The sequence below is a fragment of the Pristiophorus japonicus genome, chromosome 5 (assembly GCF_044704955.1).
Source record: "Pristiophorus japonicus isolate sPriJap1 chromosome 5, sPriJap1.hap1, whole genome shotgun sequence".
In the NCBI taxonomy this organism is placed as follows: domain Eukaryota; kingdom Metazoa; phylum Chordata; class Chondrichthyes; family Pristiophoridae; genus Pristiophorus; species Pristiophorus japonicus.
In genome coordinates this window covers 142,986,798-143,004,505 of record NC_091981.1, presented here as the reverse complement: position 1 = coordinate 143,004,505, position 17,708 = coordinate 142,986,798, and the positions used below count along the sequence as shown (strand labels likewise).

Here is a 17,708-nt window from a genome sequence, read left to right as displayed (position 1 = left end):
CCGCCTGCTCTCTACCTGTTTGTGTAGATGAGGGTGGATTAACGAGAGCCTTGTCTTAAGTGCCCTTTTCATGAGCAGTTCAATGGGGGGAACCCCAGTGAGCGAGTGGGGTCTTTGCGGTAACGAAGCAAGACTTGGGATAGACGAGTCTGCAGTGAGCCTTCAGTTACCCTCTTCAAGCTCTGCTTGATTATTTGCACTGTTCACTCTGCCTGACCACTGGACGCTGGTTTGAACGGGGCAGAAGTGACATGTTTGATCCCATTGCGGGTCATGAGCTCTTTGAACTCGGCACTGGTGAAGCACAGCCCATTGTCACTCACAAGGACATCGGGCAGGCCGTGCGTGGCAAACATGGCCCGCAGGCTTTCAATGGTGGCAGCGGACGTGCTTGCCGACATTATCTCACATTCAATCCATTTGGAGTACGCATCTACAACCACAAGGAACATTTTTCCCAAGAATGGGCCTGCATAGTCGACATGGACCCTGGACCACGGTTTGGAGGACCAGGACTATAAACTTAGTGGCGCCTCCCTGGGTGCATTGCTTAACTGTGAACACGTGTTACATTTGTACACGCAGGACTCTAAGTCCGCATCGATACCGAGCCATCACACGTGGGATCTGGCTATCGCTTACATCATTACAATGCCTGGGTGGGTACTGCGGAGGTCACTAATGAAAGTGTCCCTGCCCTTTTTTGGCACCACTAACCAATTACCCCATAGGAGGCAGTCTGCTGTATGGACATTTCATCTCTGCGCCGCTGGAATGGCTTTATTTCTTCCTGCATCTCGAACGAGACACTAGACCAACTCCCCTGGAGCAAACAATCTTTTCCTAAGTACAGTAAGGGGTCCTGGCTCATCCAGGTTCTAATCTGTCGGGCGGTAACAGGTGATTGCTCACTCTCGAATGCTTCCATTACCATAACTAAATCTGCGGGCTGTGCCATCTCCACCCCTGTGGTGGGCAATGGCTGCTTACTGAGAACATCTGTGCCTGGCCGGTGGCGAATGGCGTAGTTGTATGCGGACAACATGAGCGCCCATCTCTGGATGCGGGCCAATGCATTCATATTTATCCCCTTACTTTCAAAAGAGAGGGATTTTAGTGGCTTATGTTCGGTTTCCAATTCTAATTTAAGCCCAGATATTGATGCATTTTCTTTACCCCATAAACACACGCTAACGCTTCTTTTTCGATCATGCTGCAGGCCCTCTCAGCCTTAGACAGACTTCTGGATGCATAAGCAACCGGTTGCAATTTCCCAGATTCATTAGCTTGTTGCAATACACGCCCGACACCATGTGACAACCCATCACATGCTAGTACCAAACGCTTAAATGGATCATACAACACAATCAATGTGTTTGAGCTTAACAGTTTCCTAGCTTTCTCAAAGGCATTTTCTTGGCTTTTACTCCATACCCATTCATCTCCCTTACGCAGTAAAGAGTGCGGTGGTTCTAACAATGTGCTAAGACCCGGTAAGAAGTTACCAAGCTAGTTCAGGAGTCCTAGAAACGATCGTAGCTCCATCACGGTCTGTGGTCTCAGTGCGTTCTTGATTGCCTCCGTCTTCAGATCGGTGGGCCTGATGCCGTCCGCCGCGATTCTTCTCCACAAGAACTCCACTTCAGGCGCCAGGAAAATGCACTTCGAGCGTTTTAACCTGAGCCCCACACGATTAAGTCGACTAGGAACCTCTTCCAGGTTCTGCAGGTGCTCGACGGTGTCCGGACCCGTTACCAAGATGTCGTCCTGGAAGACCACAGTGCGCGGGGCCGACTACAGCAAACTTTCCACGTTACTCTGGAACATCGCCGCGGTTGATCGAATCCCAAACGGGCATCTGTTGTAAATGAAGAGACCTTTATGCGTGTTGATGCAGGTGAGGCCCTTCGATGATTCCTCCAGCTCCTGCGTCATGTAGGCCGAGGCCAAGTCCAGCTCCGTGAACATTTTTCCTCCCGCCAGCATCGCAAATAGGTCATCTGCCTTTGGTAGCGGGTATTGATCCTGCAGGGAGAAACGATTGATAGTTACTTTGTAATCACCACAGATTCTGACGGTGCCATCTTCCTTGAAACATAGAAATTAGGTGCAGGAGCAGGCCATTCAGCCCTTCGAGCCTGCACCACCATTCAATAAGATCATGGCTGATCATTCAACCTCAGCACCCCTTTCCTGCTTTCTCCCCATACCCCTTGATCCCTTTGGCCATAACGACCATATCTAACTCCCTTTTGAATATATCCAATGAACTGGCCTCAACAACTCTTTGAGGCAGGGAATTCCACAGATTAACCACTCTCTGAGTGAAGAAGTTTCTCCTCATCTCAGTCCTAAATGGCTTACCTCTTATTCTTAGACTGTGACCCCGGGTTCTGGAACTCCCCAGCAGCGGGAACATTCTTGCTGCCTCTAACCTGTCCAACCCCGTCAGAACTTTGTATGTTTCTATGAGATCTCCTCTCATTCTTCTAAACTCCAGTGGATACAAGCCCAGTTGATCCAGTCTCTCCTCATAGGTCAGTCCTGCCATCCCGGGAATCATTTTGGTGATTCCCCCTCAATAGCAAGAATGTCCTTCCTCAGATTAGGAGACCAAAACTGAACACAGTATTCCAGGTGTGGCCTCACCAAGGCACTGTACAACTGCAGTAACACCTCCCTGCTCCGATACTCAAATCCCCTCGCTATGAAGGCCAACGTGCCATTTGCCTTCTTCACCACCTGCTGTACCTGCATGCCAAACTTCATTGACTGATGTACCATGACACCCAGGTCTCGTTGCACCTCCCCTTTTCCTAATCTGTCAACATTCAGATAATATTCTGTCTTCCTGTTTTTGTCCCCAAAGTGGATAACCTCACATTTATTCACATTATACTGCATCTGCCATGCATTTGCCCACTCACCTAACCTGTCCAAATCACCCTGCAGCCTCTTAGCATCCTCCTCACAGCTCATACCACCACCCAGCTTAGTGTCATCGGCAAACTTGGAGATATTACATTCAATTCCTTCTTCTAAATCATTGATGTATATTGTAAATAGCTGGGGTCCCAGCACTGAACCCTGCGGCACCCCACTGGTCACTGCCTGCCATTCTGAAAAGGAACCGATTCCGACTCTCTGCTTCCTGTCTGCCAACCAGTTCTCTATCCACGTCAGTACATTACCCCCAATACCATGTGCTTTAATTTTGCACACTAATCTCTTGTGTGGGAGCTTGTCAAAAGCCTTTTGAAAGTCCAAATACACCACATCCACTGGTTCTCCCTTGAGGACTGGAACAATTGGACTGGCCCACTCGTTGAATTCGATCGGCAAAATGATGCCCTCTCATTGCAGCCGGTCTAGCTCGATCTCCACCCTCTCTCTCATCATGTACAGTACCGCTCTTGCCTTGTGATGGATGGGTCACACCCCCGGAATCAAATGGATCTGCACTTTTGCTCCTTGGAACTTTCCGATACCCAGTTCGAACAGCGAGGGGAACTTGTTTAAGACCCGGACACATGAAGTGTCGTCGATGGACGAGAGCGCTCGGCGTTGTCCCAGTTCCAGCGTATCTTTCCCAGCAAGCTCCTGCCTAACAGCATGGGGCCATCGCCCGGTATCACCCAGAGTGGTCATTTGTGCACCGCTCCATCGTGGGAGACCTTTATGGTAGCACTGCCGATTACGGGAATCAGTTCCTTTGTGTATGTTCTCAGTTTAGTATGAATGGGAGTCAGGACTTGCCTTGAGGCTTTGCTGCACCACAATTTATTGAAAGTCTTTTTGCTCATTATGGACTTGCTCGCGCCCATGTCCAGCTCCATTGACATCGCGAGTCCATTTAATTCAACCTTCAGCATTATCGGGGGACACTTTGTGGTAAATGTGTGCACCCCATATACCTCTACCTCCTCAGTCTGAGACTCTGGTTCGTCGTGATCCCCCATGGATCTGTCCTCCTCTGCAACATGGTGGTTTGCAGGATTAGCAGGGTTTGCAGCTCGCCTGCACATACGTTGGAGGTGTCCCATTGTTCCACAGCCCTTGCAAATGTATCCTTTGAAGCGGCATGAATGGAAGTGATGATCACCTCCGCAGCGCCAACAAGGTGTTAATGGCCTTGCATTCACCACCCTTGATGGTGGACTCTGAGACATCTACGGACGTGCAGCTGCAGGCATATGAGGCCTGCTCTTTATGTTACGATTCGAAACAACATTACTTTGTTCACAGTACTTGCAACAGCACTCGTGTGCTGAGAGATTTGATTGGTATTGTCACTGGTGGTGATAAACACCTGGGCTATCGCTATGGCTTTACTCAAGTTTGGGGTCTCTACAGTCAAAAGTTTACGAAGTATTACTTCATGGCGAATGCCAAGTACAAAGAAGTCCCTGACCATGTGCTCCAAGTGTCCTTCAAATTCGCAATGTACTGCAAGGTGTCTTAGCTCGGCGACGTAGCTCGCCACTTCCTGGCCTTCAGACCTCTTGTACGTGTCGAACCGGTACCTCGCCATCAGAACGCTTTCCTTCGGCTTTAGATGCTCCCAGACCAGTGTGCACAAATCATCGTACGACTTCTCTGTGGGTTTCACTGGAGCAAGCAGATTTTTCATGAGGCCATACGTTGGTGCCCCGCAAACGGTGAGGAGCATTGCCCTTCGTTTGGCAGTGTTCGCTTCTCCTTCCAACTCGTTGGCCACGAAGTATTGGTCAAGTCGCTCCACGAAGGTTTCCCAATCATCTCCCTCCGAAAATTTCTCCAGGATGCCCACGGTTCTCTGCATTGTTGCGGTGGGGTTCATTATCTGTATCTCGTCGCCAGTTATGTCTTGCATAAAGAATCTGACCAGATACTGTGAGCTCAAAGTCATCATCATAGGCGGTCCCTCGAACGAGGATGACTTGCTTCCACAAGAGTTCACAGATGTTTCAAGAAAGGACCCGATGTTCCAGTCCTGAACGCCAATTGAGGGGGTGGAAGATGCCTGTGTGTGGATTTTTTTAACGTGTGGTGACCATTGCACATCAGCCACCACACGGGCTTGACAGAGCAAGGCCTTTATCCAATGGCATGGGTTGAACCAGGACGATTGGAGATCTGCTCTGCTGCATGGACCTTGTGCGCACACATATCGCAATGTGGGCAGGCCCGTGCTGCCCCTGGGCCCTCGGTTCTTCTGGGCCCCGTACCTCCGCCACGATTGCTCACCGCTCCTCCGCCATGAACATTCGCCGTACCTCTGCCACGATGTTCACAAGACATGAACAATAGAAATTCCAAACTGTTCTTCCAAGCTTATTTTAGGATTATGGTTGTATAGGAACTGATTATTATATAGGCACCTATGCATATATTGTTAATCAGAACAAAAAAGCCCTCTATAAATCTTAATATTTCTTCGTGTAGCAGGTTCACTGACATTACCTTGATGTTTAATGGATCTTGATGAAAAGATCAAAAAATAAATTAATTAAAGTAACAATGGAAAAACCCAGCTGAAAGACGTCAGTTATTTGGGTGTAACTTATTTAAAAGTAGCACAGTAAATGTGAATTGTACAGAATGTTTCCTCCACGGTTCATAGCTCAATGCCGCTTTCTCCGCTCTACGCACTGTCAAAGGCTGCACGCACGAGTGTGTTTTGGAGATGGCGGTAAGAGGAGCGGCGACTTCAAATTTCTGAGCTCCTGGTAATGAAAATATTTACAACAAACACAGGCAACGGCAGTGCTGCCGACCTGTCTAATATGGCGGCTGCCGCGTCGGACGTGGGCGGCAGCGAGTCAGTCACCGTTTTTCTTCAAAATCGGCCTTAACGGCTGGCGCTAAAGGTTCGAATTTCTAGTCTGGTTAGTGAGCGAAAGGAAACAAACGAATCAAGCAAAATTACGGTTTTTATCATGTTAAAACAATTATATAATTATGATTTAATACCATAAACACGAGTGAGATGTGTCAGGTACTCCATATTAAATAAGCTAAACATCTGTAAGAATGCTGCAGACATACAAGTTTTGGTCTTGAAATATTAAGATATGTAAGTATATTTATCATTTTATCCGTAAATCTCAAGTTTTAGACTTATTAGTGAGACGTGGTCACGACTGACACACCGACTGCTTTATCTATACATTTAAAAACACACACATGGTGGACTGTTTTCCCATAGCACTTCAATTCAAATCATGCAAATGAAAGAGCATGGAGTGTGCTTCAAGGGCTGAAAGCACTATCAGGAGTGAGATAATGTGAGTGGGAACTGCCACTTGTTCAGAAATGAAAGGAGACACTTTGAACTTCAGGAATGTGAATCAAAAAACGGTAGAAATTCATAACTATAATAAATACATATGCAATACCTAGGAATACATAGGATATAGAATCATAGAAATTTACAGCACGAAAGGAGATCATTTCGGCCATTTGTGTCTGCGCCGGACAACATAGAACTTACAAGCCTAATCCTTAATGTACTTCAAGTGCACATCCAAGTACATTTTAAATGTGGTGACGGTTTCTGCCTCTACCATCCTTTCAGCTAGTGAGTTCCAGACCCCCACCACCCTCTGAGTGAAGAAATTTCCCCACAAATCCCCTCTAAACCTTCTACCAATTACTTTAAATCTATGCCCCCTAGTTGTTGACCCCTCTGCTAAGGGAAATAGGTCCATCCTATCCACTCTATCTAGGCCCCTCAGCCTGGGTCCATATGAAGTGCGCACGGACCCAGCGAAACCTCGCAAAAGCCGAAAACCGACTTTTCCGATCGGTCAAGATTTCTCTGGGAGAAGGACATTTGCACGGGAGAGATTTGCCCAACTCATGCCCAGCAAATGTCCTTCAAATCTTTATGCCTGGTGAAAGCAGGTGCATAGCCTAATTTTAACAGTGTAAGAGTTTTAAAACATATACAAATTAAATTAAATTTAAATACATATTTTTATTGTAAAAACCCTGTCTATTAAGGTTAGTTTTTTTTAAAAACACTATTAAAACACATTAAAGAAAATTCCCCCAAAAATATATTTTTTCTAAAACATTTAATTTTAATTAATTTTAAATATGTGAGGTGTTTTATTTATTTATTATGCTGTGTTTGGGTGTTTTAGGGTATATTTCTCATGGAAAGTAATGGGATCTCATACAAATGGAATTCCCATTATTATCAATGAGAATACCGCATTGTGATTGGTTGTCCAGGCCCACGTGACTCCAGCTTGGACTTGCGTATCTTGAAGACAGGTCCCCGTGCGCTACACAGCGAATCTAGGCCTCCGACCGGGATCCTACATTTCTCCAAGACCAACAGGTACCTTCGTAGATTTTTGGATTGGAGGGGTACGTACGAAGGAAGCCTCCGACCACAATTTCAAGCACATTGAGCTAGAAATTCGACAGGTTTGTGCCCGTTTTCACACCAGGGCGAAGTGATATATATTTTTTTGGGCCGCTAAACGAGTTGCACAATATTTTGCGCCCAGGCAAAAATTTCGGTAGTGGTTTTGCGCCGCCACTAAAATTTATCGCCTGCCTGATTTTTTAAGCGTTTTTATGACGTCAAACGGCGTGCAATGCTGTGTTATCACCGCGGGCGGTAAATTCGGCGATATCACCCGTTTTATCGCCCACCTGAAAACCCGCCCGGAAAAAACAGTCGGACTCAGGGCGCACCCAGCGCTAACGGCGCCATCTTGAAAACGGAACACAAGTTCAGTGCATCAAAGGATTTGGAAAAAAAAGCCTAGTTTTATGTGAGTTGACAGTTCGTTTTAAAGGATATTTAAGGATATTTTACAAAATGGGGGCTATACTATGTCAGCCATTATTCCTGGCTGTTTTTTGTATGCAGCGTCGAGCTGGAAGAAGGCTTATTGATGAGCATTTTGAGCGTAATCAAAGAACTCACAGACATATGGGGAGGGAGCCTTACCCCTCACAAGTTTACAGGGAACAGCACTCATACCTGCAGCTCTCTGCAGGTAAGTGCATTAGTAGCTGCGCTTCCAAAAAGAGGTGGTCACAGAGATATGCCAGAGCTCATAAAGGCAGACCTACAGCCTAACAGCAGCAATAGGACTGCACTACCCGTTAACTGCAGACATGCCTTCTATGCCTCTGGCTCCTTTCAAGCATAAGCAGGGGACATCTGCTCCATCTCGCAGCACGCTGCATTCGCCAGGTGACTACTGCATTGTACGCACGCAGGATGGACTTTATAAAGTTCCCAATGACCAAGGGGAGGCACAGAATGAAAAGGCTACAGGCTTTGGATGAATTGCTGGCTTCCCCAAGGTTCAGGCCTCCATTGACTGTACGCACATCGCCCTACGAGCACCTTTACAGAATCCTCAGGTAAACCAAAATCGAAAGGGATTCCACTCCCTGAATGTACAGATCGTCTGAAACCATACTCAACGCATCATGGCAGTAAATGCCCAATTTCTAGGGAGCATCCATCTTGCATGAGTGCAGTGTCTCATGCCTGTTCAAGCCTCAGCCACAAGGCCAGAACTGGATGCTAGGGGACAAAGATTACGGCCTCGCCACCTGTTTCATGACACCCCCCTCTAGAACCCTGACACAAGCCAAGCATTGCTATAACGACAGCCATATAACCACACGCAACATCGTCGGAAAGACAATTGGCGTGCTTCCGATGCCTGGACCACTCTGGAGGCTGCCTGCAATACTCCCCTCAGCAGGTCTCTGAGATCATTGTGGTATGCTGCAAGCTATACAACTTCGCCATCATGAGGGAACAGGATTTGCCACTGGGGACTGCAGGACCACCTCAGGAGAGAAGGGAGGAGGGGGAGGGGGAGGGGGAGGGGGAGGAGCCTGGCGATGAACCAATTCCACCCCCACCACCACCGCAAGGGAGGCCTCATGGAGCTTTCGCCGCTGCAAAAGCTTTACATCAGCAGTTCATAATTCAACGCTTTGCTTGAAGAGTGATGGGCACGTTTGACCATTGCCTGGCTACTCTATCCCACCATGTCGACTATTCCCCCTCTTAGTCTGCAAATGAGGCACTACACAGGAATGGTTAAGGTGAATAAATGAATTTATTAAACATAAAGTAATTTGAATAAGATTTATTAAACATTGTAACTTGAATAAGATTTAACTTGAATAAAATTTATTAACCATTTCAAAAGTGGAACAAAATTTATTAAACATTATTGTGAATTGGGAAACTTTTAAAACTTTGATAAAGTATCAACAATAACAACAAAACAGCAACAAAACAACGAAACAACAACCACTGCACTAAATGTCTTTTAGCTGCAGCTCCTCATCCCCCCTTTACCATAACCTCCTCCCTCGCACCCCCTCCCTCGTGTCATGACCCTATCCAAGTTGGCACCAAAAGTTCGTGCAGCATGGCAGCCAGAGTCCTGCTGTATTGGGGGAAAAGACAATGGAGACGCCATGTGTGGATCCATTGGAGAAGCTCGGGGTATGGAAAGCCTGGCTTCTGAGTGACAAGCCTCTTTCTCGGCCTCGCCAGGCACAGGTGATGTGGATCTGGGGACTGCAGTGTCAATGATGGAGGCCATCAATTGAGTGCGGGCATTGACAGCCTCGATGGTTTCGAGGCTCGCATGGACAATCTGTGACTCGACCTCAGTCACGTTCGCAAATAGTGCCACAATGCTTGCGGGAATACTATCCAAGACCTCTAGGAGCTGTCAGATGAGCTGGACACTCTCCCTGGACAGTCGCACCATATCCAAGTGTGCATCTGCCTCTCTGTCAGCAGACAGGCTTTGTCGACTCGCCCTCCAGAGAGACGGCATACGGGATTCAACCCCGGGAGCACGTTGCTGCACGTCACTTGTACCTGGGGCCTCGGATGGCTCAAAGCCCGAGAATGTTTCTTCCTCGGATGAGCTAGTGGCCGCAGCAAAAAGAGGTGTCGAGTGCTTCGGCCCCCCACGTCCCCCGGAATAGCTTGCCCAGTTTGCTCCTCATGTGGAGGTTCCTTGTCCTCGGCGTCGCACTCATCTCCCCGCCCCCCCCACATGACAGACTGAGGTGAAGGCTTCCATTCAAGGATGTGGCGCATGCGACTCCTCATCTGGAAATAGAAAACAATAGACGAGTGGTTAGCAGCAGGGGACGGGGCAAGGTGACATGAGTAAGGTCACATAGTACAAGCTCATTTTGAAGGACCGTCGCTACTCCATTGTATGTAGTCGAGAGACACTGCATCACATTGCCCTAACCCTAGTACACAGATACAACATCACATTGCCCTAACCCTAGTCGAGAGACACTACATCACATTGCCCCAACCCTAGTCCACAGACACATCACATTGCCCCACGTAGCTCCGGGATTTTGAAGGACTTATCCTCAGTTTCGAACGGAGACTCACCACCCCTACGGGTAACTGACCTCCCTGAGGCACCGATCAGACCTGCCCCTCTTTCCTCGATGTCTGTCAGAGGCATGGTTCTGGGTGGACTGCCGCCTGTCCGCTGCTGCTCCCAGCGGTTGTGCGACGTCTTTCCCCACAAAGATGACAATAGGAATGTTTATCAGAGGGCCCTTCTGCTCTTGTGGCACACAGAGATAGCCATCAAAGCACTTATACCATACTATGTGTATTTAAAACAGTCCTCTGTTTAATGGCCCTGGAAGTTACACGTGGTTCATGAGGAAGACATCAAAGTGCAGAAACATCTTTGACGATCTTAGAAAGCAGTCTTAATAATGTGTAATTATCAATTACGGCAAATAAGGTGCCACACTAAGCCTACCGATACCAACATGTGTCAGATTTATAATTTAAGTAATGAAGGAGTGCATCAATAAAAATATTACTTACTCTAAGGACCCTGCAATCATCATTGAACCTCTTGCGGCACTGGGTGTGGGTCCTTCTGATGTCGCCCACGAAAGACACCGCCTCAGAAATGCTGGTCCAAAGACGTCTAAGAACCGCAGGGAGGAGTTTACTTGCACCCCTCCTATTTAATTCCCCCCCATCTCCTCTCCACAGCTGCAATAAGGGCCTTGTTCGCCTCATTACTGAACTTCCTCGCTTTCTGCCTGCTCCCCTCTCCTTCTTCCATCGTGCCTGCGATCTGTAAATGGCTGATTCAGCCCTGGGTGTACTGCGCATGCATGTGCACTCCCTGACAGCTGACCAGAAACGCAGGAAGAAAATAAAAAAGGAAAAAAAAATTGGAAAAAAAAAAATTTGCGCATGCGGAGAAGGTCTGTTTTGTCTTCGATCGCAAATTTTGGCTCCGGCGCACAAGTTCAGTTGTGCAACGCCGGATTTATCGCTATCGCTTTAGTCGTTAGGTCCGGCGATAACGGTACCCCGGCGGTAAACAAAAAATTCTGCCACAGAAATCGCCCAAAAACGGGCAAAATTGCTAAAACCAGAATTTTTAACCCATTGTGTTTTAATAGGGTTAAAAATAAACTTACCTTAATGAACATGGTTTTTAAACATAAAAATGAGCGATTAAATTTAATTTTTCTATGTTTTGAAACTCTTATGCTGGTAAAAATAGGCTATATGCCTGCTTTTATCAGGCTTAAGAATTTGAAGGACATTCATTGGGCAAGAGTCAGGCAAATAGCCCAATCTCTGCCCCGCAGATGTCCTTCCTACAGGGATGCGTGCAATCTGTCAAAAGAAATTGACAGATCAGAAAAGGTGGTTCTCGGCTCAGGTGCATCGCGCGCTGAGAACCGGCATTTGCGAGGCCTCTTCGGCTGCGTGTGCACATCGTACACACCTGGCGAGGCCGCAATTTTCGTCCAAAGATGTCGTGCAACTCACCCACTTCAGACAAACAATTCTGGGTTGTTTGTCTTGCTGGCAGAGCCCCAAAGGTAAATGCCAGGGGGGGGGGGGGGGGGGGGGGCGGCGGCGGGGAGGGCAAAAACAGAGGACAGTGGGAGTAAGGCCGGTCATTGCTGTGGAGCCGGGAGGAGCTATTAAAACATTTTTTCCTTGTTTTGGTGACTTGACAGGTCACATGGAAAACCAAAACAGAGGGGCAGCCCAATTTCTCAGGTGGTCCTAAAACAGCCAGTAGGCGACTCATTAGCATATGCAAGTAGCCCAATGCCAGTTTTAGGCGGCCACCCAGATGCCTATAAATCATCCGAGACCAATGCAGCATTTGATGTTTTTCAGGCATCCTTGGGATGCAGGGCATTGCTCTGCAAAATTGATAATTTTCTGGATGGCAAACGGGCACAACGATGACCAGTTTCTGCCCATTTATGTTTTCCTTATCTCTCTAATTCTACCTCCCTGGAGGGCCCTTACCCCTCTGCGAAATGCATTGGGTCGCTTACTATATTACTATGCTGTATAAATGCTAGTTGTTGCTGCTGTTGTGCAGCAGGAAGTGTACCAGCCCACCCCAGAGCAATGCTGACAATTCCCCTTCCCTCCCTTGCAATGGCTGGCTTCTTTCCCACACAAGGCACTGACTATAGGGCAAATAAATAAAATTGGTGTTGCGACCTGATGTTCAGCTTCGTTCCATTCAACAGAAACAAGACTTTAGGCACATATTGCATGAATGCTGCTACTTGTAGAAGTTCTTCTGGGGTTCCAACTGCTTAGTTAAAGTCACCAACTCTTAAGGTTCATGTTTTTCTCTCTTAGCCAGAAGCTAAGCAAAATATCCACAGGAACAGACTGACTCTAGCTGATTGCATTGCATTCCAAATAATTCAAAAGTGAGGCTATACATATTTATTACAGCTGCAATATTTATGATGGTACTGTTACAATTACACAGAGCAGATGTCCCAGGTGGCAGCCATGTGATAGAAATCGCTCAGCCTGATACAGAAATGTTAGGATGCAATTTTGTAATTTTTTTCAACTCAATGAGTGCAGAATGAATGCATTTAATAATATGGTGTTAAAGTCTGATACTGGGGGAGACTCTTGAAAGATACCTGCAGGAGATACAGAAGCTGCAAATTCTATAGAAGGAGATAACCGCAGTCAGTTGACTGTTGGAAGAATGTGGACACACAGCATAGAGGCAACATTCAACAGGGATTGTTGAGCAGCTATTGCTAAATTTAGGATTTATCAACCAATAGCAGTGCACAGTGCAGCTGTGCCGGCGCAAACCATCAATACCAAGCACTTTTCTCCTGGGATACTAGCAGCAGTGCCTGTGAGATGAATCCTCAGTTCCGAGAGATTGCAGGTCAATCGAGAAGGATTGGAAATCTTACCTTTTACATGCACACACATAGAGAAATCCCTTCGAGAAAGCAACAGGCAGAAACCAATTTAAATCTGTAATTAATAAGTAATGCTCCCAGTCAGAGGTTCACATTTGTTTTTGCCTACAGGCTCTACTGAACAGAAGCAGGAATCATTGCTTCCATTTAGAAAAAGCCAGAGTCTTGGCCTCACCACAAATCAAATAAAAGAATGCACCTTAGAAATTTTGAGAAAGGTTGAATTGCTGCTTCTTTCACAGTTACTCTCCCAATGTAAACATTTTGAAAATATACCTCATACTCACAGTTATGTAAATAAAGTTATAGTACAGGCCTGAGGAGATAGCCTGAAGACAGTGGCTTTCTTTGCTCAGTGACCACTTCAGCACGTCCACCTGTTGGCAGAGAAAGATGAAGAGATCATTGGAACTGCAGATTCTAAAAATGTCAAAATAAAGCATACACGGGCAACTCATGACATTGATTGTACACAAAATAGCAATTAACATTTGAAAGACAGTACGTTTAACACAGAATAGACATAATTCACTGTAAACGTAACAATATAAAAAATAAAGGAATACTTACTGGAAAAGCTCCACAACAATCTTAAGACAAACTTCATGAAAACACAGCATTATTTATTTTGGGAACCGTTACATGTATTTTTGCCACAAAAATTTATTTGAAAGATTAATCACAAATGTCTGACCTCCTGATCAAAGTCTCAATCATTGTACAATTTTCCAGGTATAGGGAGGCTGGAAGCATTACGATATTTAGACTAATCTCACACTCGGGGAATGTGCTGGTAATTGAATGCAGGCTGGGGAGCGGAAGGAGCAGCATGGCAGCGTAACACTCCAGGGAGCAGCACATGCTGGAGCAGGAGAGCAACGGCAGTGAAGAGGGACATCACCAAGGTCCAGGTCGGTGATTGGAGCGTGGGCAGGTACAGCAGGAGCGGCGAGGTCGGGGCGAAGGAGCGGCGAGAGATTGTAGAGGGACGTGATCGGGCCCAGGAGAGGCGTGAGTTCGGGGCCTAGAAGAGGCGAGGGCCCAGGGGCAGCATGGGCCAGCCCACACTGCGATGTGTGTGTGCACTAGGTCCGTGCAGCAGAGCTGGTCTCCAGTCGTCTTAGTTAATCCTTGCTACTGGACCAAGATCTAGCTCTGTCAAGCCCGTGTGGTGGCTGGTGTGCAACGGTCACCACACGTTAAAAAAATCCAAGCACAGGCATCGTCCACCCTTCAAGATTAGTTCGGACCTGGAATTTTAGGTCCTTCATTGAAACACCTGTGAACTTTTTGACGTGGAAGCAAGTCATCCTCGATTGGAGGGACTGCCTATGATGATGATGATGATGGTAATTGAATGGACTATCTCCAAGCTCCTGTGCTACATTCCGCCATTAAAGATCATTTTGTTATTTGAATCACAACTTAATGCATAACCTTATGGGATTCGTCTAAAATTACTCATCAATAAAGTTGATCTTCCACATTCTGGTCACTGAATATTGTAAAGCAGTACAGACGTAGCTGCTGTTGAGGAACTTATCATTTATGTTGTAAAGCGGTAAGTACTTCTGAATGCATTACCAGCAGTAAGACATAGTAAGGTTCAGGAGGTGAGACTTCACTTACATGCCTTTCAATGTCACTCTAACGCTTCAGTGTGCAATTGGTTTACAACTCCTTCCCAGATAAGAGTCATCCTATTGTATAGAATGTGCAGTATCCCCTTATCAGTGCTGCCGAAACACATTTTACTCTACACCATCCATAGTCATCAACAATGAACAATCTACTTGACCAGAAAATTGCTCAAAGCCAACTTCATAATGTACTTTATGAAGTCATAGATACATAGAAACATAGAAAATAGTTGCAAGAGCAGGCTATTCAGCCTTTCGAGCCTGCACCACCATTCAATATGATCATGGCTGATCATGCAACTACCCCACTCCTGCCTTCTCTCCATACCCCTTGATCCCTTTAGCCGTAAGGGCCTCATCTAACTCCCTTTTGAATATATCCAACGAACTGGACTCAACAACTTTCTGTGGTCGAGAATTCTACAGGTTCACAATTCTCTGGGTGAAAAAGTTTCTCCTCATTTTGGTCCTCGATGGCTTATCCCTTATCCTTAGATTGTGACCCCTGGTTCTGGACTTCCTCAACATTGGGAACATTGTTGGGGTCCCAGCACTGAACCTTGCGGTACTCCACTAGTCACTGCCTGCCATTCTGAAAAGGACCCGTTTATTCCCATTCTTTGCTTCCTGTCTGCCAACCAATTCTCTATCTACGTCAATACATTTCCCCCAATCCCATGTGCCTTAATTTTGCACACTAATCTCTTGTGTGGGACCTTGTCAAAAGTCTTTTGAAAGTCTAAATACACCACATCCACTGGTTCTCCCTTATCCACTCTACTAATTAGATCCTCAAAAAATTCTAGAAGATTTGTCAAGCATTATTTCACTTTCATAAATCCATGCTGACTTGGACCGATCCCGTCACTGCTTTCCAAATGGCACATGAATTTCTTCCACTGCTGCCTTACCAGAGCAAGATATTTGACTTTGATCGGTATATCATCTTGCCTTACATCTAATAGATCATAGTGTTTAAACAGCTGGTGGCGAAAATTGCCCTCCGCCCCAAACGGGCTGAATAATTCAAATTAAATAATTATTCTCAGCCCCAAACCATGGGGCGCGAACAGAGGGAAATTGGCCTCTATAAATGTTTTATTTGTCCAGGCGATGTTTGGGGCGGCTGAGAGGCGGAAGTGCTTTGGGAATGGGGCGGAAGGCAGGCGGTGTCATCAGCGCTGCGCTGAGCATGTCACCGTGATGTGGACGTGTCGTGTCGCGCTGACGCGTAGCAACGTTCCTCCCCTTCTGTTAAAGGGGAGGGCCACTGCGAGCTCTGTAGCCACTTTAGGGATGGTTTCGGCTGGGCCAGCAGCCCGGTACCCAAGAGGGGGTGCTGGGCTGCCTGTTGGCGGCCAGGCCGAACCCGAGTTCAACACTGTTGGGCCGACTTCAGAGTCGGTCGACAATTAAAATAAAATGGCGGCCGCGGACGTTTGCCTACCCTATTAAGAGCGGACATGCCGCCCAGCCACTGGCAGCTTCCCTCGCAGGGTGGAAAGCAGTCACCACCGGGCCATAGGGGGTCGGCGCGTGCCCGAGGGAGCCGGAACATGGGTGGGGCGGAAACCCATCTCCGCCGCCCCCGGCCCGGAGTCAATTCGGAATGGGTCAGTCCATTAGAGGCAGTAATGGACCTTAAAGAGGGGGCAATTTCTGCCCCCCGATGTTTATATTTGCTAATGTGTAACAAGCTTGTCTTGCCTTTGAATTGTTTCCGTAACAAAAGGTAGTTTTATGTGGACGTCATTATCTTGACACACCACACCCTAGCAGGAGGACCACGGATTGCCTTTCGATTCCTACTTTTTGACCTGTCTGGCTTGGGCGGGTCCAACAGGAGTTATTCTCCCATCAGCATAGCAGGCAGGGTCGTAGTAGCACACAAGCCTTCCCACCACGTCAATGTGCAGTTCCTAGAGAAGGAATCATATTTTGAGGAGAACATAAGAATTAGTGCCCCTTGCGCCTACTCCACCATTCAATAAGATCATGGCCGATCTTCAACCTTAACTCCATTTTCCCACCTGATCTCCCTTGATTCCCCTCAAGTCCAAAAATCTATCTATCTCAGCGTTGAATATACTCAACAGCTGAGCATCAACAGCCTTTGGGGTAGAGAATTCCAAAGATTCACCACCCTCTGACTGAATATATTCCGACTCATCTCAGTCTTAAATAGAAGGCCCGACAAGATCAATTACAGGTATAATTCCTTATCACCTAAAGAGGTACAATTGCACAGGTGTTGGCTTTTACCAGTCCCTCGGCATTCTTCATGAGCTTAGAAAGTGAGACTTGGAAGCCTACTCCGCTTAGGGAGCCATCACAGCTGTGCCCATCCTATCACCAGCCAATGTGTTCACACACATACCATCCATCAGCAGTCACATGACAGCAATCTGGAGCAAAAGCCTAGCTAATTTTCTTCCCATTATAACCAAGGGTATTAACCCCTATCGACTTTAAATAAAAGCTGCATCCCTAGCTGATATATGCATTGTGTCATATTAATACATAGTAAAGGACTCTCTGGGAAGAGTGATCATAATATGATGCATTTCACGTTGAGTTTGAGAGTGACATTCTTAAGTACGACACTAGAATCTTAAACTTAAATAAAGCCAATTGCATTGGTATGATGGGTGGGTTGGCTAAGGTTGATTGGGACATTTGAATAAAAGGTATGACAGTAGCTAAGCAGTGGAAACGACTCAACGAATATACCTTCCATTGAGAAATTAAAACTCCACGGGAAAATTGATCCATCCATGGCTAACTGAAGAAGTTAAGGATAGTATTAGGTTA

At 46.6% G+C, this 17,708-nt stretch overlaps 1 protein-coding gene across 7 annotated transcripts in view; it reads right to left on the bottom strand.

The window, feature by feature from the left end:
* Nucleotides 1-17,708, bottom strand: part of crppa (CDP-L-ribitol pyrophosphorylase A) — a 717,155-nt gene that overhangs the window by 379,882 nt on the left and 319,565 nt on the right. For all 7 annotated transcript variants that reach the window (XM_070879974.1, XM_070879979.1, XM_070879975.1 and 4 more), the window contains one exon: nt 13,545-13,634. In XM_070879974.1, coding sequence (XP_070736075.1) covers nt 13,545-13,634 — 90 coding nt within the window. The remainder of the gene's footprint in view (nt 1-13,544; nt 13,635-17,708) is intronic.